This window comes from Mugil cephalus, chromosome 23, assembly GCF_022458985.1.
Source record: "Mugil cephalus isolate CIBA_MC_2020 chromosome 23, CIBA_Mcephalus_1.1, whole genome shotgun sequence".
Taxonomy (NCBI): domain Eukaryota; kingdom Metazoa; phylum Chordata; class Actinopteri; order Mugiliformes; family Mugilidae; genus Mugil; species Mugil cephalus.
In genome coordinates this window covers 2,965,012-2,982,708 of record NC_061792.1, presented here as the reverse complement: position 1 = coordinate 2,982,708, position 17,697 = coordinate 2,965,012, and the positions used below count along the sequence as shown (strand labels likewise).

General features: G+C 38.5%; 1 protein-coding gene across 1 annotated transcript; it reads left to right on the top strand.

Annotated features, from left to right (window-relative positions):
- The first annotated feature begins 1,559 nt into the window (after window positions 1-1,559).
- arhgap1 (Rho GTPase activating protein 1) lies at window positions 1,560-17,621 on the top strand. Its single transcript, XM_047576323.1, has 13 exons — window positions 1,560-1,674; window positions 5,827-6,074; window positions 6,385-6,483; window positions 6,620-6,707; window positions 6,881-7,012; window positions 7,215-7,301; window positions 7,989-8,087; window positions 8,313-8,420; window positions 8,555-8,631; window positions 9,939-10,016; window positions 10,094-10,222; window positions 10,795-10,898; window positions 11,811-17,621. The coding sequence occupies exons 2-13, from the start codon at window positions 5,954-5,956 to the stop codon at window positions 11,976-11,978; spliced, it is 1,290 nt and encodes a 429-aa protein (XP_047432279.1). The 5' UTR covers window positions 1,560-1,674; window positions 5,827-5,953; the 3' UTR covers window positions 11,979-17,621.
- Window positions 17,622-17,697: the final 76 nt, after the last annotated feature.

The following is a 17,697-nucleotide window of genomic DNA, read 5'->3' as shown; positions in this document are numbered from 1 at the left end:
TGCTACTGGAAGCTTAACTGAGCTAATCTACTTGGTAGTTTGTCTTCACCCTAAAATTTGTACATTACTACCCATATGATTAAAAAGAAATTGCAACTCGTTGAGTTAAATATTGGAAGTGTATTCAAAGGTGTATGTTATGTTGCTGTCATCAACGAATCATGATGTGAAGACCACATCACAAAGTAACCTACTGTATTTATGTCTGTCCTTCATTATGTTCTTTTCAGGTGCTTCTTGGGGATCAATCCAGAAAGAGATTCATCATCATCAGACAAGGAAACCAGTTCAGGAGAAGTCCTGCACCATCATGTCCCACATATCCTCTTTTCTGAGGAAACTGGTTGACTTTAAATGGTATTTCGTAGGTTAGTGAATACCACTGGTTAGTTTCACTCATAGGTCGGTTTTACCCACAGAGTTTACCTATTTAAACCTCAACTTCCCCCCATCTCTTAGAACTGAAGAAGCTACTTGGATGAGTGGCAAAACATTAAAACATTATCCAATCATCATACTGTTGTTCTCTGGTTATATTCCATTTAAAAGGGATACATTTCATGTACAGTGCTGCAGATAAAAACTATATTATGTAAACTGTAAACAAAAAATCTGATTTATTTTAATTACAGCTTATCTTATCTGTGTTATACTAACCTAAATCATTTCATACAAATGTTGAAGAATGTCATAAATGTGCTAAAGTTATAGTGAAGAAATAGTAAATAGTAAAGGGCACTAGTATTTTAGTAATTTTCTGCAAAATATAGATCTAGGCAAGGTGTTATTACAGTATAATACTGTAAAGCTGATTTCCAACTTCCAACTTGCCATTTCTTTCTAAAATCCTGGAAAAAACTGTTGCATCTCAACTTACCTCTTATGTCTCCAACAATGACCTTTATGAACCAGTTCCAGTGAGGTTTCCATCCCCATCACAGCACTGAAACAGCCTTAAATAACCAATGACCTCTTTCTGGTAGCAGACTCTGGTCCCTTATCTATTCTCATTCTCTTTGACCTGACCTCAGCCCTCACCCTCCCTTTGGAATTCTCTTCCACCCAACATCTCATCTCATCTTCTGTCAGTCCATCGCAGGGCTAATGCAGAGAGACAGACAACCATTCACACTCACATCTATGGCCAATTTAGAATCACCAATGAACTTAACAAGCATTTCTTTAGATGGGTGGAAGCCATCAGGTTTGAACCCACCAGTGTTAACCACCATTTTTAAATCCCATGTCAAAACCCACCTGTTCTACCCACCCTGACCGTCATTCTCTCCAGATTTTTTCTTTTATACATTTTTAACCAAATCTTTTATTGTTTTATCTTATTTTCTGCAGTGTCTTATACTTTTATGTATGTTTTATGTATTTATTTTTCTGGTATGTATTTTAAACCCCGACTACATCTGTACACTGTCCTTGGGTGTACTGAAAGGTGCCTATAAATAAAACGCCTTATTATTATTATTATTATTATTATTATTATTATTTTACACGTAGTGCTTTTATTTTGACGGGACGACATAAACACAAGTTACTACATTTAACTTGAAAATACAAACCGGAAAAGATATTGACGCAGGTTTGTTGCTGTCAAAAGATCGACCACACAGACGCCAAAAGGCTCATCGGTGAATAGAGAGCAACTACACAACTATTGAGGTAAATAAACATCTCACACAGGTTGTGACCGCTGTTATATCCAAGAGGTCAGAGTTACGGAGATCGTGAGAGGCCGTGTGATCTCAGTTGTGTATCATCGGGCTAATTTGTTATGATAAACGTTAATTGTGTACACTTCGACGATGTGGTTTAGCTAAGCTAGGGTTACTCAAATCACTCTCTTGACTTGAGTGTCTACAGTGTCTTCCCACGCAGTAAAATAGCAATTTGTATAAAATGTATAAATGTAAATCGACAGGAAGACATCACGCTAAGTCAACCGGGCAGTTTGCTAATGCGTATTGCTTTGAAACATTGGTCAGCTAGTGTGGCTAAAATAGCCCGTTTAGCCTGTCTCCAGAGAGGACGAAAATCTTGTAAACATTCGCTTTAGCTGACTTTGTGCACAAACGTAGATGAGTTCAGTTACCTGGCTGTCTGGCTGCTCACTTGTTGCTTTTATCAGCGGACTATCAAAAGCTACATGGTTCGCTTCAGTTCCTTTGCGTAGCAACGATTTTAATATACATAACGTTACGTTCCTGTAATTGGTGTAAAATAAATAAATAATAATAATGATAATGCGTTATTTTTATTTTTGACCACCATGCTAATTGGATCCGCAGATTTCCTAAAATCGTCGCCCAAAGGTGTGTGTGTGTGTGTGAGAGAGAGAGAAAGAAAGAGAAAGAGAGACCATAGGTGTCAAACTTGCGGGCCGCGGGCCAAAAGCGGCCCACCAGAGGGTCTTATCTGGCCGGCAGGATGAATTTGCAAAGTGCGAAAATAGCATAACTGCTAACCCTCAATTTTCCACTGTTTTAGTCAGATTAGTGGACAGAACACAAATGAAAGAAATCTGGAGTTGTCGTGACGTACAGGTTAATATGCTATTATCTTACTGGTCCGGCATGCTTTAGATCAAATTGAGTTGTATGTGGCCTCCAAACTTAAATGAGTTGTCATAGACAGAGCAGTGTATTTGTGATATGTGTGATATGTATGCACTGTGAATCCTTTAACATCCGTTTTGAAACTACATCACCATAAGGAAGGTTTTAGACACCAGTACTTTAGCTGTAGAAGTGAGCAGTCATACTAGCAGTGTGTCCTGGTGCCATTTTTTCTGTAGGTTTAATTTGTAATGTGTGACTTCAGGATCGTTTCTTAAACTGCTCATGTGTGGATATTTATGAAAGTGTGTAAGCATGTTTGATGATGCAGGGCTGTACTGCAATATGATCCTCAAACAGTAACACCTGCAGATATGTGTTGTAGCTGGGTGGGGTTGGACAGAGCACAGGATGCAGGTGCCTTGTTCCACTGTAAATCCTGGAGGAGTCAAACTAGGATGATTATTTAACTTGGCATCTCACTGGAGTGAAATTGTTTGTTATGCCAAAATATGCCACAGATGGGTTTAAATGAAGATAGGGAGGGATATTGTTAAGGTTTTGTCTGATACCGGCACCAAACTGCTACTTCTGAAACATTGCCGGCCAGTAAAAAGTCCCCAAACTAGTGCATAAAGAATGGAAAACATACAAACTTAGTCCAAATATGGTGCCTTTTTATTTTCAAGGAATTTTGTGACGTGCAAGTTTAACAGAATATTAATTTAAATAATATAAATACAACTAAGACTAAGAAATAAATTAACCAATATAAAATAAAATTCACAACAAACTGTCATAATTATCATAATATTAACAGTGCCGTGGGGTCTCGCAGGTTATCAAAGATGGTACAGTTCTTGGCTTTTTTGTGTGTGATTAAACACTTGTTGCAGTTTGCTGAGTCTGCATCTTTTGAGGTGAATTACAGCCAGTGGTACCGAAATAAAGCACCGCAATCTGTGTTGCTTTTTCAATCTGGATGCTACTGTTTGCGTCAGCACTGGTGCAGTTATGGTACCGAGTATCGGTAAACATCCCTAGTCACAGGTTCTCAGACTGTTGAGCGTTTTCAAACCAGTCCCAAAAATATTAAATGCACAATTATATAAAACTGAGAATGTTGGGTAATCCCGGCATTTGAGAAGCTGGAACCTACAAGTATTGTTGTTTTAATATGGTAAATTAAATTTGGTAAGCGTGGTGGTTAAGCTGTTGACCTTGGGAGCAAAAATGTGGAAGAATAGTTTTAATTTGAGGTTGACTTATTATAGGTGGTTTAGGCTTTCCCCGCTCACTTTTTGTTGAAACTTTCAGCCGCCATCATTGACTGTGAAGCTGTAGGTAGAAACCAAAATGAATCTGACTGTCAGAAGTGATACGACATAGACTAGTGTTTGGGTGGAGTTGTTGCTTAGTGAGCCAGTCTGACAAGTATAATTTGTCAGACATTGACTACATGTGTAGGTTACGTGCGTCTATGTCCCGCAGTACCTTAAATGAGCCTTTAGTTTTGTGATGCTGGGTGTATGCAGTGCTCAGTTGCTGCAAATGATTTAGTGAGGCTAGTTATTACAACATTCACAAAACGTTGTTGTTAAGTTAAAAATATGATAAATTCCTGTATTAGTTTTTGTCGAGTCACAGCAGTCCTCTAAACTGTGACTATGGGCCTGTTCAGTCCAATCTGGGCCATCCAAGTGCAAGTGACCAGCCTTAGGTGCGTGTATTCTGACGTGGCATTAACATGCAATGAAGAAACGTGACTTACGATGCCGTTTCCTTCTTGGGTGATCATTTATAATAGCATAGTGTATATTTTGTCAGAATGAATGACAGGACTCCTGTTGAGAATAGGCAGCTTTTAATGCAACCCAGGGCGCATTGTGTTCACACCACCAAACGAACGCGGATGGGTCTTGAGCTGCTTTTATCCACTGTGCCTGCAGATCTTCAACACAACAGAATGGTGTTTAAAAGATTAGGAATCACAACTCCAACAAAACTCTCTTCAGTCTAGAATCTGTAGTGAAGAGCAACAGTCAAATGCTGATCTGTTGAGGGCAAACTAAAGAAGCAAGAGCTGCTTCTTGCATGTTTGGTTTTAACAGAAACAGTAGACCCCGGTCATATCTAGAAATTGGCTTTCAGTCATATTGTGTGACCTACACTGACCTGCTATCGGAACACAATTAGGTTGCATTCAGGAACAAAAAGAAAAGAGGAAGCTGTTACTGCCCACATCATCAAAATCTTTCCCTGCATCACCCCCACAACTAGGCCGACTGTTGGTTAGTAGCGATATTTATTTAAAGCAACATGCTGTCAGCCAGCATAACATCATATAGTGGTGAGAGAGCAGAGGCCGTATGTGTGTGTTTGAAAGAGAGAGCAGGGTGAAAAAGTGGGGGTTGGGAGACAAAAGAGGAAGCATGGTAAATGGGCGCAGAGTTAATACAGTATCTGAAAAGAGGAAAGAAACGCAGTAATTCATTTGAAACGGTTCCGTTATGCTTCTCACTTAGGTTAGGCTCACTCAGGTCTTAGGTTTATAAATGGCCCTGGTGTTTTTATTTAGTAGTTGGTATTATGCTGCTAAGTAGTCCATAAATGTGTTACAAATGTTCACTTGGACGTGGCGACAAACTGTACGTACATTGGTCAAGCATTTCGAACCATGGCTGTGCTTCCATATTTATAGCACCGATGTGGAAGAGCTTCTTAGCAATGCAGGCAATACAGAGGAAGTGTACCGCCACTATTAATTTTTTGACTCTTATTCTTATATCTATGTCTGGTTCATATATGTTCTTTGTTATCTAAGGAAGCTTGGACATGTGGGGATCAATAAAGTGATCTTGAATCTTGAGTCTTGAATCTTGAGCCATTTTATACTTGTACACTCATCAGTCTGGCTCGCTCGCTAAAAATGCCAGTCTATTTCCTGCTTCATTTTCAACAATGGCAACTGAAACATTTGTATCTCAAAAACTTCCTCAAGTTAACCTTTGCACAGTGTGTTCCATCTTCATTTATCCAAAACAATCAAGTTAAAAACTGATGGAGATGGAGAAGCAGCCAGAAATACGAAAGTGGTAATACGACTACCAAGTGGACCAATCACAGCTCTTGCTGTACAGTTACATTTCTGGGGAGGTGCACATCATTAGGGTCTGTGTTCCACCCATTAGTTGCTTGGCAAACAATAGTGCCATGCTTCATAAGTGCATGTGATTACGTACTTATTCTTGTCTTGCAGGTCACTGAAGTGTCTCTTGCAGGTTTCTGTCTCTTTACGGCCTTGTGCGTATATGTGCAAGCATATCCAGGACGCCACATTCCAGTGTGTGTGACGGTGCGTTTAGCGCCATTCTGCATCATATGTGATGTCTTCAGAGCTGCTAGTAGATTTAGAAGACCCGGCGGCCGCACAGCTGGGACAGCTGAAGCTGGCCACCATAGAGGACCAGCAGTGGCCGGCCGACGAGTCCACTCTGAGCAAGTCAGGTGAGGGGGGATTTAAGTACGGACACCTGCACACAAGATCATCAGATACAACTCATACATATATACAGACAGTGTGTCACTGTCCATATATATTTGGACAGTGACACAAGACAAGAAAGTCTGCGCTTCAACTGCATCTTAGTTGTTTAATTTCAAATCTAATATGGTGGCATGTAGAGTCTAAATCATGAAGATTGTGTCACTGTCCAAATATATATGCCTAACTGTATACCGTACACTCATGGAAAACCAAGAACAACCTGTCGATCGGAGTGATTTGAAACATAAAATGTGTGTCTGTGTGTTTCAGAGACGGACATTTCCCAGCGCTTCGATGCCGGCTCTCCCCACCTGCCCTGGGACCACCCTTTCTATGACATTGCTAGACATCAAATCATTGAAGTGGCAGGTCAGTTCTTTGATCACAAGCCTCTGTTGGTTTCTTCTTACTATACTATGACATTGTCTTTTGCTTTTATTGTTCAGCAATTAGTTTTGCTTTTGCTGTGTAGAAATGTAGGTGAATGTTGAATATCTGTTTGCAGGCGATGATAACTTTGGCAGAAAGGTGATAGTGTTTAACGCCTGCAGGATGCCCCCACAGCACCAGCTGGACCATCACAAGCTCCTGATGTAAGTAGTAATGTGACCTCATTGACTGGTCAGAACCACATATTGTATAAAGATGGATGAGGAAGTTGGGGATTCGTTGTCCATATTCCTATGCAGTCAGCACTTGCTGTCCCAGGCTTCTGCTCAGATGAGTGTGTGGTTTGAAATGTGTTTTAATGTATTCATTTTCACAGGTATCTTAAAGGAACTCTGGATCAGTATGTGGAGAGTGACTACACGCTGATCTATTTCCATCATGGACTGACCAGTGAAAACAAACCATCTCTCAGCTGGCTACGGGACGCATACAGGGAGTTTGACAGAAAGTAAGCTCAATAACTGTAATCAGTAGACGTTGCTTGCTATTCATAGCTGACTGCACTCGTTTCAGTTATTTACTTCCCTTTCCATATGAGAAGACCTTCTCATATCCAGTGCTGCTTAATTACCCCAAACAGCAGCTGATTTTCACAAAAGCCCTGACAGAAGACAAAAAAAAAACAGTCAAACAAATTGTTATTTTTTCAGGTATAAGAAGAACATCAAGGCCCTGTACATTGTCCATCCCACCATGTTCATCAAGACTCTTCTGATCCTTTTCAAACCTATCATCAGGTACTTATTTATTTACTGAACATAATTTTATGATCAAGCTATCCCACATTTAGCTATAAGTTACTGACAGCATGGTGATACAAATCTACCTTCAACTCACACACTATGAAAGAGAGTGCACAGAGGAGACATGCCAGCCATAGGTACAGTATAGTCAAATTTTTTTTCTGGTTTCATAATCAGAGTGATTTGACTTCCATTTCTTCAGCTTAAGAAATTGACTTCAATTTCTCAATAAGTTAAGATGAGGTAAGTAACCATAGTAGCATGAAAGCCATGGCAACTGCCACAACGGCAAAATGTATCATTAGTACTTAGAGGCAGTTGCACACAATGAACACTATCTTAAAAATGTAATAAAGTTATTTATATATTAAGCAAACATACTTTATAATGTTTCTTTAATCATATTACAAATGTTATACATATTGTTTTAATATATATTCTATCAGAAAGTAGGATATTGATCATTAATTTTTATCATGTTTAAGTTTAAGTTGTCAGTTCCACTCATATAAAGAATAATCTGCTCCTCAAAAGTTAGTGGATGGGACACTAAAATACACATATAAACAGATACGTTTCTTTCAAGGATGGTTATTATCTATCAACTGCTACATAATGTGAATACAGGAAATTAAAGAAAAGTAAAAGAGAATAAGTTAGTTGATTTTCTCTCTCTCTCAGTTTTAAGTTTGGCAGGAAGATCAACTATGTGAGCTATCTGAGCGAACTGGACGATGTGGTCAACTGTGAACAGCTGGTGATTCCGACCCGAGTTAAAGAGTAAGCGCTGACGATGGATTCTAGATCCAACTTGTGTTTTTTACTGCTGTCATTTTTCACACTGTTCAGTGCAGTTTCCTTTCTGTAAACTATAAACTGCATTTTGAACGCTTTAAAATATCTCAGAATGAGAATATTTCTTCACAAATATTCAACAATATTTGCAATGCACAGTTTGTCTTTAAATCTACTGTATCTAATAAGGTAACTTTGTGTCCGTGTCAGGTATGACAACAAATTGAAAGCCTCCCTGAAACCGGCTGCACCATCTCCCATGTCTCCTCCTCACAGTCCTCCCCTCCCTGACCAAGTGTTCGGGGTGCCATTGACATTGTAAGACACTGAATCTTGGATTCTTCCTTTACCAGATTGTCTTTTGTTTGTAGTGACATTTGCTTTAAGTGCTAGTTGACTAGAAACCTGTGGTCTAAGCTAAAAATGTGTGTTTGTGTGTGTGTGTGTGTCAGGCTCCGTGAGAGGGATCCAGATGGGCATCCAGTTCCTGTGGTGATGAGAGACACCATTAGCTTCCTTTCAGAGCATGGTAAAAAAAAAAAAAGCTATGATGTTTGCATTCTTCTGTTAATATAATAATAATTAATTGTACAGCACTTTTGCAAATCAACATCACAAAGCACTTTATAAAAAATAAAAAAATCTGCAATTTCAAAAACAGGCCAATAAAACAAATTTAATAAAAACTGTAAAACAGACACAATACAGTTACGAACTGGATTCAAATATAAATTAAAAGTTACTTAGAACTCAATTAAAGCGTTAAAACGGGTAAAAAAAAAAAAAAAAAAGCTGTTGCAGTAATCCAGAGATAAAATGGGACACATGTAAATGTTCCTCAGGTTGTATAGGACAAGTTTCGACTACAGTATCTTAGTAATATGAGACTCAAAACTTGATGCTGTTGCAGAGGGAACCAGCCAAGGGTGGAAGGTGGCAGCTGTTGAGGTCCGATAACAATGATTTCAGTTTTGTCTGAGTTTATCTGCAGGACAGAAACTTTCTTTTCTTCCACTTTTTGATGTCATGTTGTTAGCCCTCCTATTATCCTCAAATATTACACATTTTACCCTCAAGAAAACGATTTACATAAACTTGTTGACCAAGTTTTTGTGTCAGGCATTTTGTTTATTTGTTGACTACATAAATAACCCCTTGCTACCAGTGAGTTGACCTCCCCTCTACTGTTATTTTTTAAATGATGAACATTGATTGGGGTCAGATTGACCCCAAGGATAATAAGAGGGTTCGCTGTGCAATGAACTTGGGGTCCCCATGTCTGACGTATTAAAATTGGTAAATGTTGAGTGGCATTGTTTTTATAGCACTTGTACTCAAAGCCCTTTACAGTCACAGACACATCAGTGGCTTGCACTGGGACCAACAGTGTATTGCTTAAGGATACTTTAGCATGTGGCACATTCCAATGATCGAAACACTAACCCTTTAATTCGTAGACAACCTGCTGAATAAAAGGCAGGTCGATCTGAGTGTCGTCTGCATAACAATGGAAGGAGACACCATGCCTGCAATTTGTGTCCCGAAGGAAGCATGTGCAAAGGAAATATAATTGGTCCTAAACCCCTGGGGAACACCACACATCATATTACACACAAATGAATTACAATTATTCACAGCAACACAAAACCATCTACCTAATAGATGTGAGAAGAACCAGTCCCTGATATTCCAGTATCTCAGCCTGCTGAAGAAAATTTAGTCCCTCTCACATGTGTCTTACATGGCAGATTGTCATAAGTCCAGATTTCTACTCAGATGTTGGTTTCGTATGTTGACATGGTGTCAGTAAGAACTGAATTTTGCTTTGTCTGCTAGGTTTGGAGATTGAGGGTATCTTCAGACGGTCTGCCAATGTTACTCTGGTGAAAGAAGTCCAGCTCAAGTACAACACAGGTATGGTCACTACAGCTATAACCCACACATTTTTCATATATTTTTTTTTCCTCTGAATTTCTACGTTTGTTTTCTAGGTGTGACAGTGAATTTCAGAGAGATGGAAGATGTCCACTTGGCTGCTGTGATTCTGAAGACGTTCCTGAGGGAGCTTCCGGAGCCTCTGCTGACCTACCAGCTCTACAATGACATTGTCAACTTCGCCTGTATGTTCAGTATTATTCACATGATTAGAATTCTTAGGAACCACGTCTTCAGATTTTTGCTCAAGATTTGAGAAAGCAGTTCTAGGATTGGCGAGATTAGTATCAGCATGTTTCATAAAATGCAAGCTTGTAATATTTATATTGAGCACTTTGTGTACTTGTAGTTGCTGTGTCTAATGCAAGACATTTAAGAAACCAGCAACACAGTTTCAGGAATTGCTTTTTCATCCAGTTACCAAGAACTTCCATTAACTAAAAAATGTTAAAAAAAAAATGTCCACGGTAGTCTAAAGATCTACAAAGTTTATGCAGATTATTCCACCTGCGCATAAAAAAAGCATTCACTGCATCAAATATAGTAGTAATAGGTATTTTTTGAAGTAGTTGCAGCGTTTGAAGGGGGTCTATATACATCACCTGAACTGGTAACTATAAAAGTCAGACAAATGAAAGCTTTAAGGAAATTCTGTGCTCATGCGTTTGTATACTTACCAGAATTCCTGTGTAACCTGAGTAACCCACAGGATCTGGATGTAACTGAGCCCTTCACATTTTTGTTGGATGTTTTCCAGCTGTGCCCAGTGATAGCCAGGCGGACGTGATGAAGACACTGTTGGAGTCACTGCCAAAGGAAAACTACGAATCGCTGCGATATCTCATCAGATTCCTTGCACAGGTACAGCTAACAGACTACACATTCTGCCAACACACATTATAATGCAAATCTGAAAAGAATACAGTGCAAATCAGTATTAATTTAGCAAACTCTGAGGTTCATAGAGGTGTTTCTTATCTTTCTTGTATCTCCAAATCAACTGTTATAAGTACAGTAAATAGGTCTGTCATACCAAAAGTAGCATGGAGAGGACAACTCGTACCTTAGCTCTGCAAATTTGAGACGTTGAAACTTGTCTTTATTTAGAAATGGGTTTATCATTCCTAAACTCTACACCTCTCTCTGTAATATTTTTTTCGCTATGGTTTCCAGGAAACGTTTGTCTTCTTTTAAACGTAGCTTTCAGTGTTTAGTATTAGTTTAGTATTGAATGACCATCTTGTAAAACCACCTCACAAAACATCCGCATTGCATAATTTACACATTTTTGTTTGAGTGACTGTAATTTCGTACAGCATGTATAGTTATTTGTTTCTTTTTATTCGATTTTTTGGCAACTTTGATGCTAGCCAGCCATTACTAAGCCAGAAGAAGAAGAAACCGTGTTTTTCTTTTTTGGCAGCTTTGATCCTAGCCAACTGTCGCTAAAATAGAAGACAAAATAGTTTTCTTTTGGCAGCATTGATGCTAGCCATCTGCCACTAAAAAAGAAGAGTTATTTTGTGCAGCTTTGATGTAAGACAACTGCCGCTAAAACAAGAAGAAGCCAATCGCCATTTGTTATTGATTTGATATAAATAAAGTCTATTTCAATTAAATTAGGTATCCCTGATACTCAAGACGCTGCTTGAATGGTGAAGTTTCTTAAGAAACACAAGGACAAGTCCAGTAGATGTTGCTGTTCTCACAGACAACGTTTTTATATTCTATAGTCTCTGTATTATCAACAGCATCCTGTGTGTGTTTGTTCAGGTATCAAGCAACAGTGAGGTGAATAAGATGACCAACAGTAACCTGGCCGTGGTGTTTGGCCCTAATCTTCTGTGGGGGCGGGACAACGCCATGTCGCTCAGCGCCATTGGGCCAATCAACAACTTCACCAGAACCCTGCTGGATCAGCAGGAACTGGTCTTTACCTAACCACCATCCCTTCAGCCTTTCTCTTCCGGTCCAAAACTCTACTGAGAACATCATTCCCCTGTCTCATTTAGACTTTACTTCCTCTCAGCTCGTGACTGGAGAAATAGGCCCTTAAAAACGCCATACCGTTTAAAAAGATCACATGAACCAGTTGCATGTTATACTGTCTCACCAGTCTTTACATGCAAGCTGGCCTATTAGCGGTGTATTATATGTTAAGCAGTCCAGACTACATCCAGTTTCAAGTGACTCCAGATGTTAATGGATTAGATTGCAAGAAAATAAATCCCTAAACAGCAAGCACGACATGCATATACAGTTGACATACCATTCATTCACACCCCTTTAATAAGTCATCGGCACTATCTAACAAGTACTAATAAGAAAGCGGTAATAATGAGATGAAAGATAAAATCCCAGATTTTGTTACAGCCATTTGTCATGGTTTGTAAGTACCTCAAAGTTGCCGTATGGGCCGAAGAAGAAAATATACCGTTTTTGAATATGGCAAACCTCCCTGTATACCAGACTTCCAAATCAGCAGGCACCTGGTGTTGTGCTCAGAGACGACTAATTCCACGGTTTCCTCATAATCTTCTTAGCGAACAAGTTTGTAACAGGCTTTCTTTTGTACATTTGTAGCATTTGTAGTCTCCTAGTCAAGCTGAGAACTAGAATCCATGTGGAAAATTGGGAGAATGCCATGGTCCGGCTGTCTCTATGAACAACACAGTGTCAGACCGAATACGAGAAATGAAATAGCAAGTCATTCTGATCTGGGTAGCACACTACAAAGTACTGTAACTTAATGAGGGGATGTATCTTTCATAACTTATCATTATGTTGGATCATGTGTGAACACACCATGTAGTGTCATGGTTCATTTCTGAATCCTCCACCATTATTCCAAGCCAGTCCCTCATGAATCCATTCCTAAGTGTACGTGTTTATGTCTGTACTCCCATTTGTCTTGGGCCTCAACACGGTGGCCATTCACAAATGTCACCTAACGTCCTTTAATGATGTGAGAGGAGAGATGAAGAGAACGGAGGTGTGAGTTTGCATCTCCAGGAAAAGACTCAGGTTTAACTTCTTCAACAAACAATGAACCAAACATTGTGGACAATCTATTAAATGCTGTAATTTAAAAAAAGAAACCAGTAGAATAGAAGCTGTGTAGCTCTAGGAGCAGATTCAGACACGGCTGCTCAAGTGGACGAAATGAGTGCTGGACCTGGTGCAATTTGAGAATGAGGATTAATAGTTCTGTATGACTCTCCTTACTATATTTGACTTGAATATTTTATACTATCCCCCAGTATCTGCATTGTTAAAGTCTGTTGCCGCTATAGTAACTTTAATTTAGGCATGTATCTCCTCAGAGTAGCTGTGTTTGCTGGAGTTCAGCATCTTAATTCCATCAAATGTACCCCAGTGGCAGAGAGTAGCATTGAATATGCATGTTTCTGGCTTCATTACCAGGGACATCTGGTTACGGACGTTTAAAGCATCTTGAAGCAGTAACTCTAAGCGTCCATGTCCAGTGTTTGTCAGTGCACCTTCCTGATACCTGGTTGTATGAGGAGACACAATGGCATGACAGTGTTTTCTTTATTTATTTTCATTCATTCCACAGTCTACATGCCACAGAATGTCCACGTAAGCACTGGGCATCTCTGAAGGGTGTGTTTCATTCATATCTTTAGTTGCCTTAATGTTTTTGTCAAATGCTGTGCCACTAATGGAGTTTGTCCAAGTTGTATGATGGTTGTGTCAAGCCTGTGTTTGTGGCACAGGGTCTTTTCATAACCGCACGTGCCTGAGTGGTTGATCCCGCTGCTACAGCCCTTCAGACTTTCTTGCCACATGTATTTTCATGTTTTCATTTATTACATATACACTTAGAATAGCGATGCATGGCATGCACATCATGCTATTCAATTATCCAAGATTAAAGGACGCACTTTGACCCATCAAAATTCATTATTCTCTTTGGCTGCCACAGTTATACGCTTTGTTCACGTACAGCAGCAAGATCGTAGATCAGGGGTATCAGACTCATTTTAGTTCAGGTGGCCGCATACAGCCCAATTTATTCAAACCAGTAACATAATTGCATACTGTAATTAGGAATAGCAGTTACTTTTATTGAAAAGTTGCAGTTAAGGTCTTAGCAAATTCTTCCCATGTTTGACACCCCTGTTGTAGACAGTGTGACAAGAGATGATCTAGTTGTATAGCTGCCACTCTGCTAAAATAAAATAAAAATAAAAATATTAGGTCATTCAGGTACTAGAACTGGCCCTTTTTTATCTACATCAGTTCCTCTTGATGGAAGATGATTCAAGGTGAGGATTTGACGCAAAAAGTCAAACTTTTAGTTGAATTCTATAGCGTTTTAGTTTAAAAAAAATTAAACATCCTGCCACAAACCCAAATAACACACACTATTATCAGAATGTTTCTTGATGTTAATACCGTAAACACAAATTCAAGAAATTGTTGTGCCAATCATAGTCTTTATGTACTAAAAAGGTTGGGACCGGAGGGCTAAGGTACAGTAGTGATACACAGGACAGCTTTCTTGGCAGCTAGTAGGCCAGTTCTGGTGGAAGGTGTTCATTATTGTCACTACTATTAAAGTCCCTGTAGACCCAATATCTGTATTAAGCTTTATGTTCTTTTGATTCATAAGAAATTCTGTGTAAACAGACAAGATTCACACTTTTTTTTGACTTGATCATTCCATTCCTGTCATCCATCATCTCTCATTGTCTCTCCTGCAGTGATCACTACCACATAGTTTCCAGGATTAATAGTACACTATGGCGTACAACATAATGCTTCATAAATGCTTAAAAAAAAGCTTTATTTTTTACCTTCATTCTGTTCCCAGTATCTTAAGTTAAAGAACATTTCCTCATTTTCTGCCATTCAACGCATTGCACTCTACATCAAATTAAAATAAATCCATTAAAATAGAGCAGCTCTAAGTACTGTGACCTATAATTGTTAACAGATAATGTTGTATACTTTATGACATTGGCTGGAAAATAACCTTTTTTTGTCCTTGATCCTGTGGACATGCATTATCTGTGAAGACTCCCAAGTCAAATTATGCTGTTAATCTAGTTGTATTTTAATTTGTCGATGGCCAAAATCAGTGGTTAGTAGACATTAGTGTTGTATTGTTGCTATAACTCTTGATATGATGTGACTGAAAAGCACCAAAAAAATTAGAAACATTGTTTGACTGAAGATAAAAGCAAAAACAAAGAAAAAAACTGAACGATTTAATCTGTTGTGATGACTCCCAGTTATGTCAATGCATTGGTGATTAGTGTATATATGATTGTGTGTAGTTGCGTGTTTATCTGTAAACACTGACTCAGCTGAATATGTCTATTGGGCTAGACCATAGACTGTATATAAATATGGACAATGCGTCCCGAGAGGGAGAGAGAGAGGGAGAGGGAGAGAGAGAGAGAGAGAGAGAGAGAGATTACTTTATTCATCCCCGAAGGGAAATAAGGTGAATTAGAACTGCTTTATCAATGACACGCCCACATCTCCTCCAAATCCACTTGCATTTTCATTTAATTAATACTCTACCTCCACTAAGAAATGTTGGTTAAGCCTGTACACTGTACTTATTTCTTTATTTTGTTCCCCCACTCTCACAGTCTTATGGGACTGCTTGACAAAGTGGTTGCCATGGCAAATGGTAGTCATTTCAAAATGAAAATTATTAAAAAATATATATACATGAGTAGCCTATGCATCAGCATTACATTTATTACCTAAAATGGCAAAAAGCATCTTTTGGTTTGTACTTCAGTGTTTTAGTTTGGCTCAATCAGTCACCAGGGGGAGCTCTACCTGCCTAGGTTTGACTTTTGAGAAGCTGTTTGGTTGTCCATCTCCTTTTTTTATAGTCTATGGGCTATTCCATAGACTGTTTAAATATTGAAGTGGAATTGTTCCTCAAAAGTGAAGCCAAAGCAAGTAGAGCTCCCCCTTGTGGCTGGCTACAGTATAGGTCATAAACTCCACCTCCTCCATGTCAGCAGATGGGATTGGGGACAAACTAAAACTCTGTACACGCCAAATATTTTTTTTCAAGGTTGGTTTCTGTCATTTTAGGTATTTAATATAATATAATACTAATGCTTGTTTAAGTGCCAATTTTTGGAAAAAATTCAGCTTGATTAGTTATTTAATGCTATAAAGACAGGATGTGACGTAATGGCAACCACCGCTTGCCATGCCAACTGCTCCATCAAAAAATTATAAAAAAAAAAGAAAAAGAAGTACAGTATATAATCCAATATTTCCTTGTAACTAGTGGAGGTAGAGCAGAGCGCAGCATTGATTAAATGAAAACGCAAGTGAGGCTGGCAGAAGTGTGGTCTGGTCGACGATATTGTGGCTCCCCATTTCTCCATTCTCAGAAAGTACTGAGTAGGCTCTGGCTCCAAAAACGTTAGTTTGGCAAGAGCAAGGAAGTGGCAAGACATTGTTCATATTTATATACTCTATAGGCTATACATACAAAAAAAATAATAACAGAAATAAAAAAAATGAATAAAAAAACAACAACAACAACCAGGGCCTTGTCAGCTAAGGTGTGCACGTGTGTGTGTGTGTGTGTGATTGTTGTCAGGTGAAAACATAGTAACTGTAATATGGAGATTTCTGTTATTTGACATCATGAGAAAGATTATCTTTTTGCTTCTCATAAGCCTACTCAAAATAACAAAAAAAAACTGAGCAAAGTCTTCTTAGATTACGAAAAAAACAAATGTCTTTATTTGACAACAGCAAGGTGTGCATATTTGTTTGTTTGTGTGTATGTGTATGTATGAATTGTCTGCATGCTTGTGCCTTATTTGCCCACTCCCAGTGTGCCCATTCTCCCATAGATTGAAGTACCACGAGTGCATCTAAAGAGTAAATGTAGCGAGTAAGAGTAGAGTTTCATCTTCACAAATTAAGTAAAAGCACCAAGTATGGTGCCGTAAAATAGCTCTTCAAAAAGTTGCTGAAGTAAATGTAACGGAGTACATCTGATTTTCTTCTCCAAAAACACTTCATATTTAATTTAAGGTTAAATTTTTTTCTAAATTTCTCTGATATCAAATGAACCAGTAATAATAATAATTATAATAATAATTTAGAATTCACTACAGTAAGAAATAACTAATCTAGTCTAGCCAGACTCAATTCTGGCTTTGAGGCTAAGAATCAACTGTAGTGTGTGTAAAACTGTTGTGAGTCAGCACTTCATTTTGTGACCTGGTTAAATTAGAGGTAAAAGTGATTTTGAACCAAGTACAACTTAAGTGTATTTAATTTCCTGTAACGCTGTTTCTCTTCAACTCTTGTCTTATGGATCTTAGTACTGTAACTGTTGTCATGGTGACAGTGAACAATATTTCTCCCCAGGAGAAATGGTTCGGTTTTCAGGCCTATTCATTGATGCTTAGTGATTTTATTTTGTCAACTCTTTTTTTTTTCCATCCTTTACCTTTGATATATTGTGGATCTTAGTCTCATACAGTAAATGTATGATATAATGGTAATATAGTGTAATATCAATGTGTGCAAACAATAAACAAATGGTGAATAAAAGGTTTGGCTGTTGACTGTTGTGAAGATCTATCTAACATGACTTTCACATATGGTCACTCTTATAAAACCTGTGTGACACACACATAGA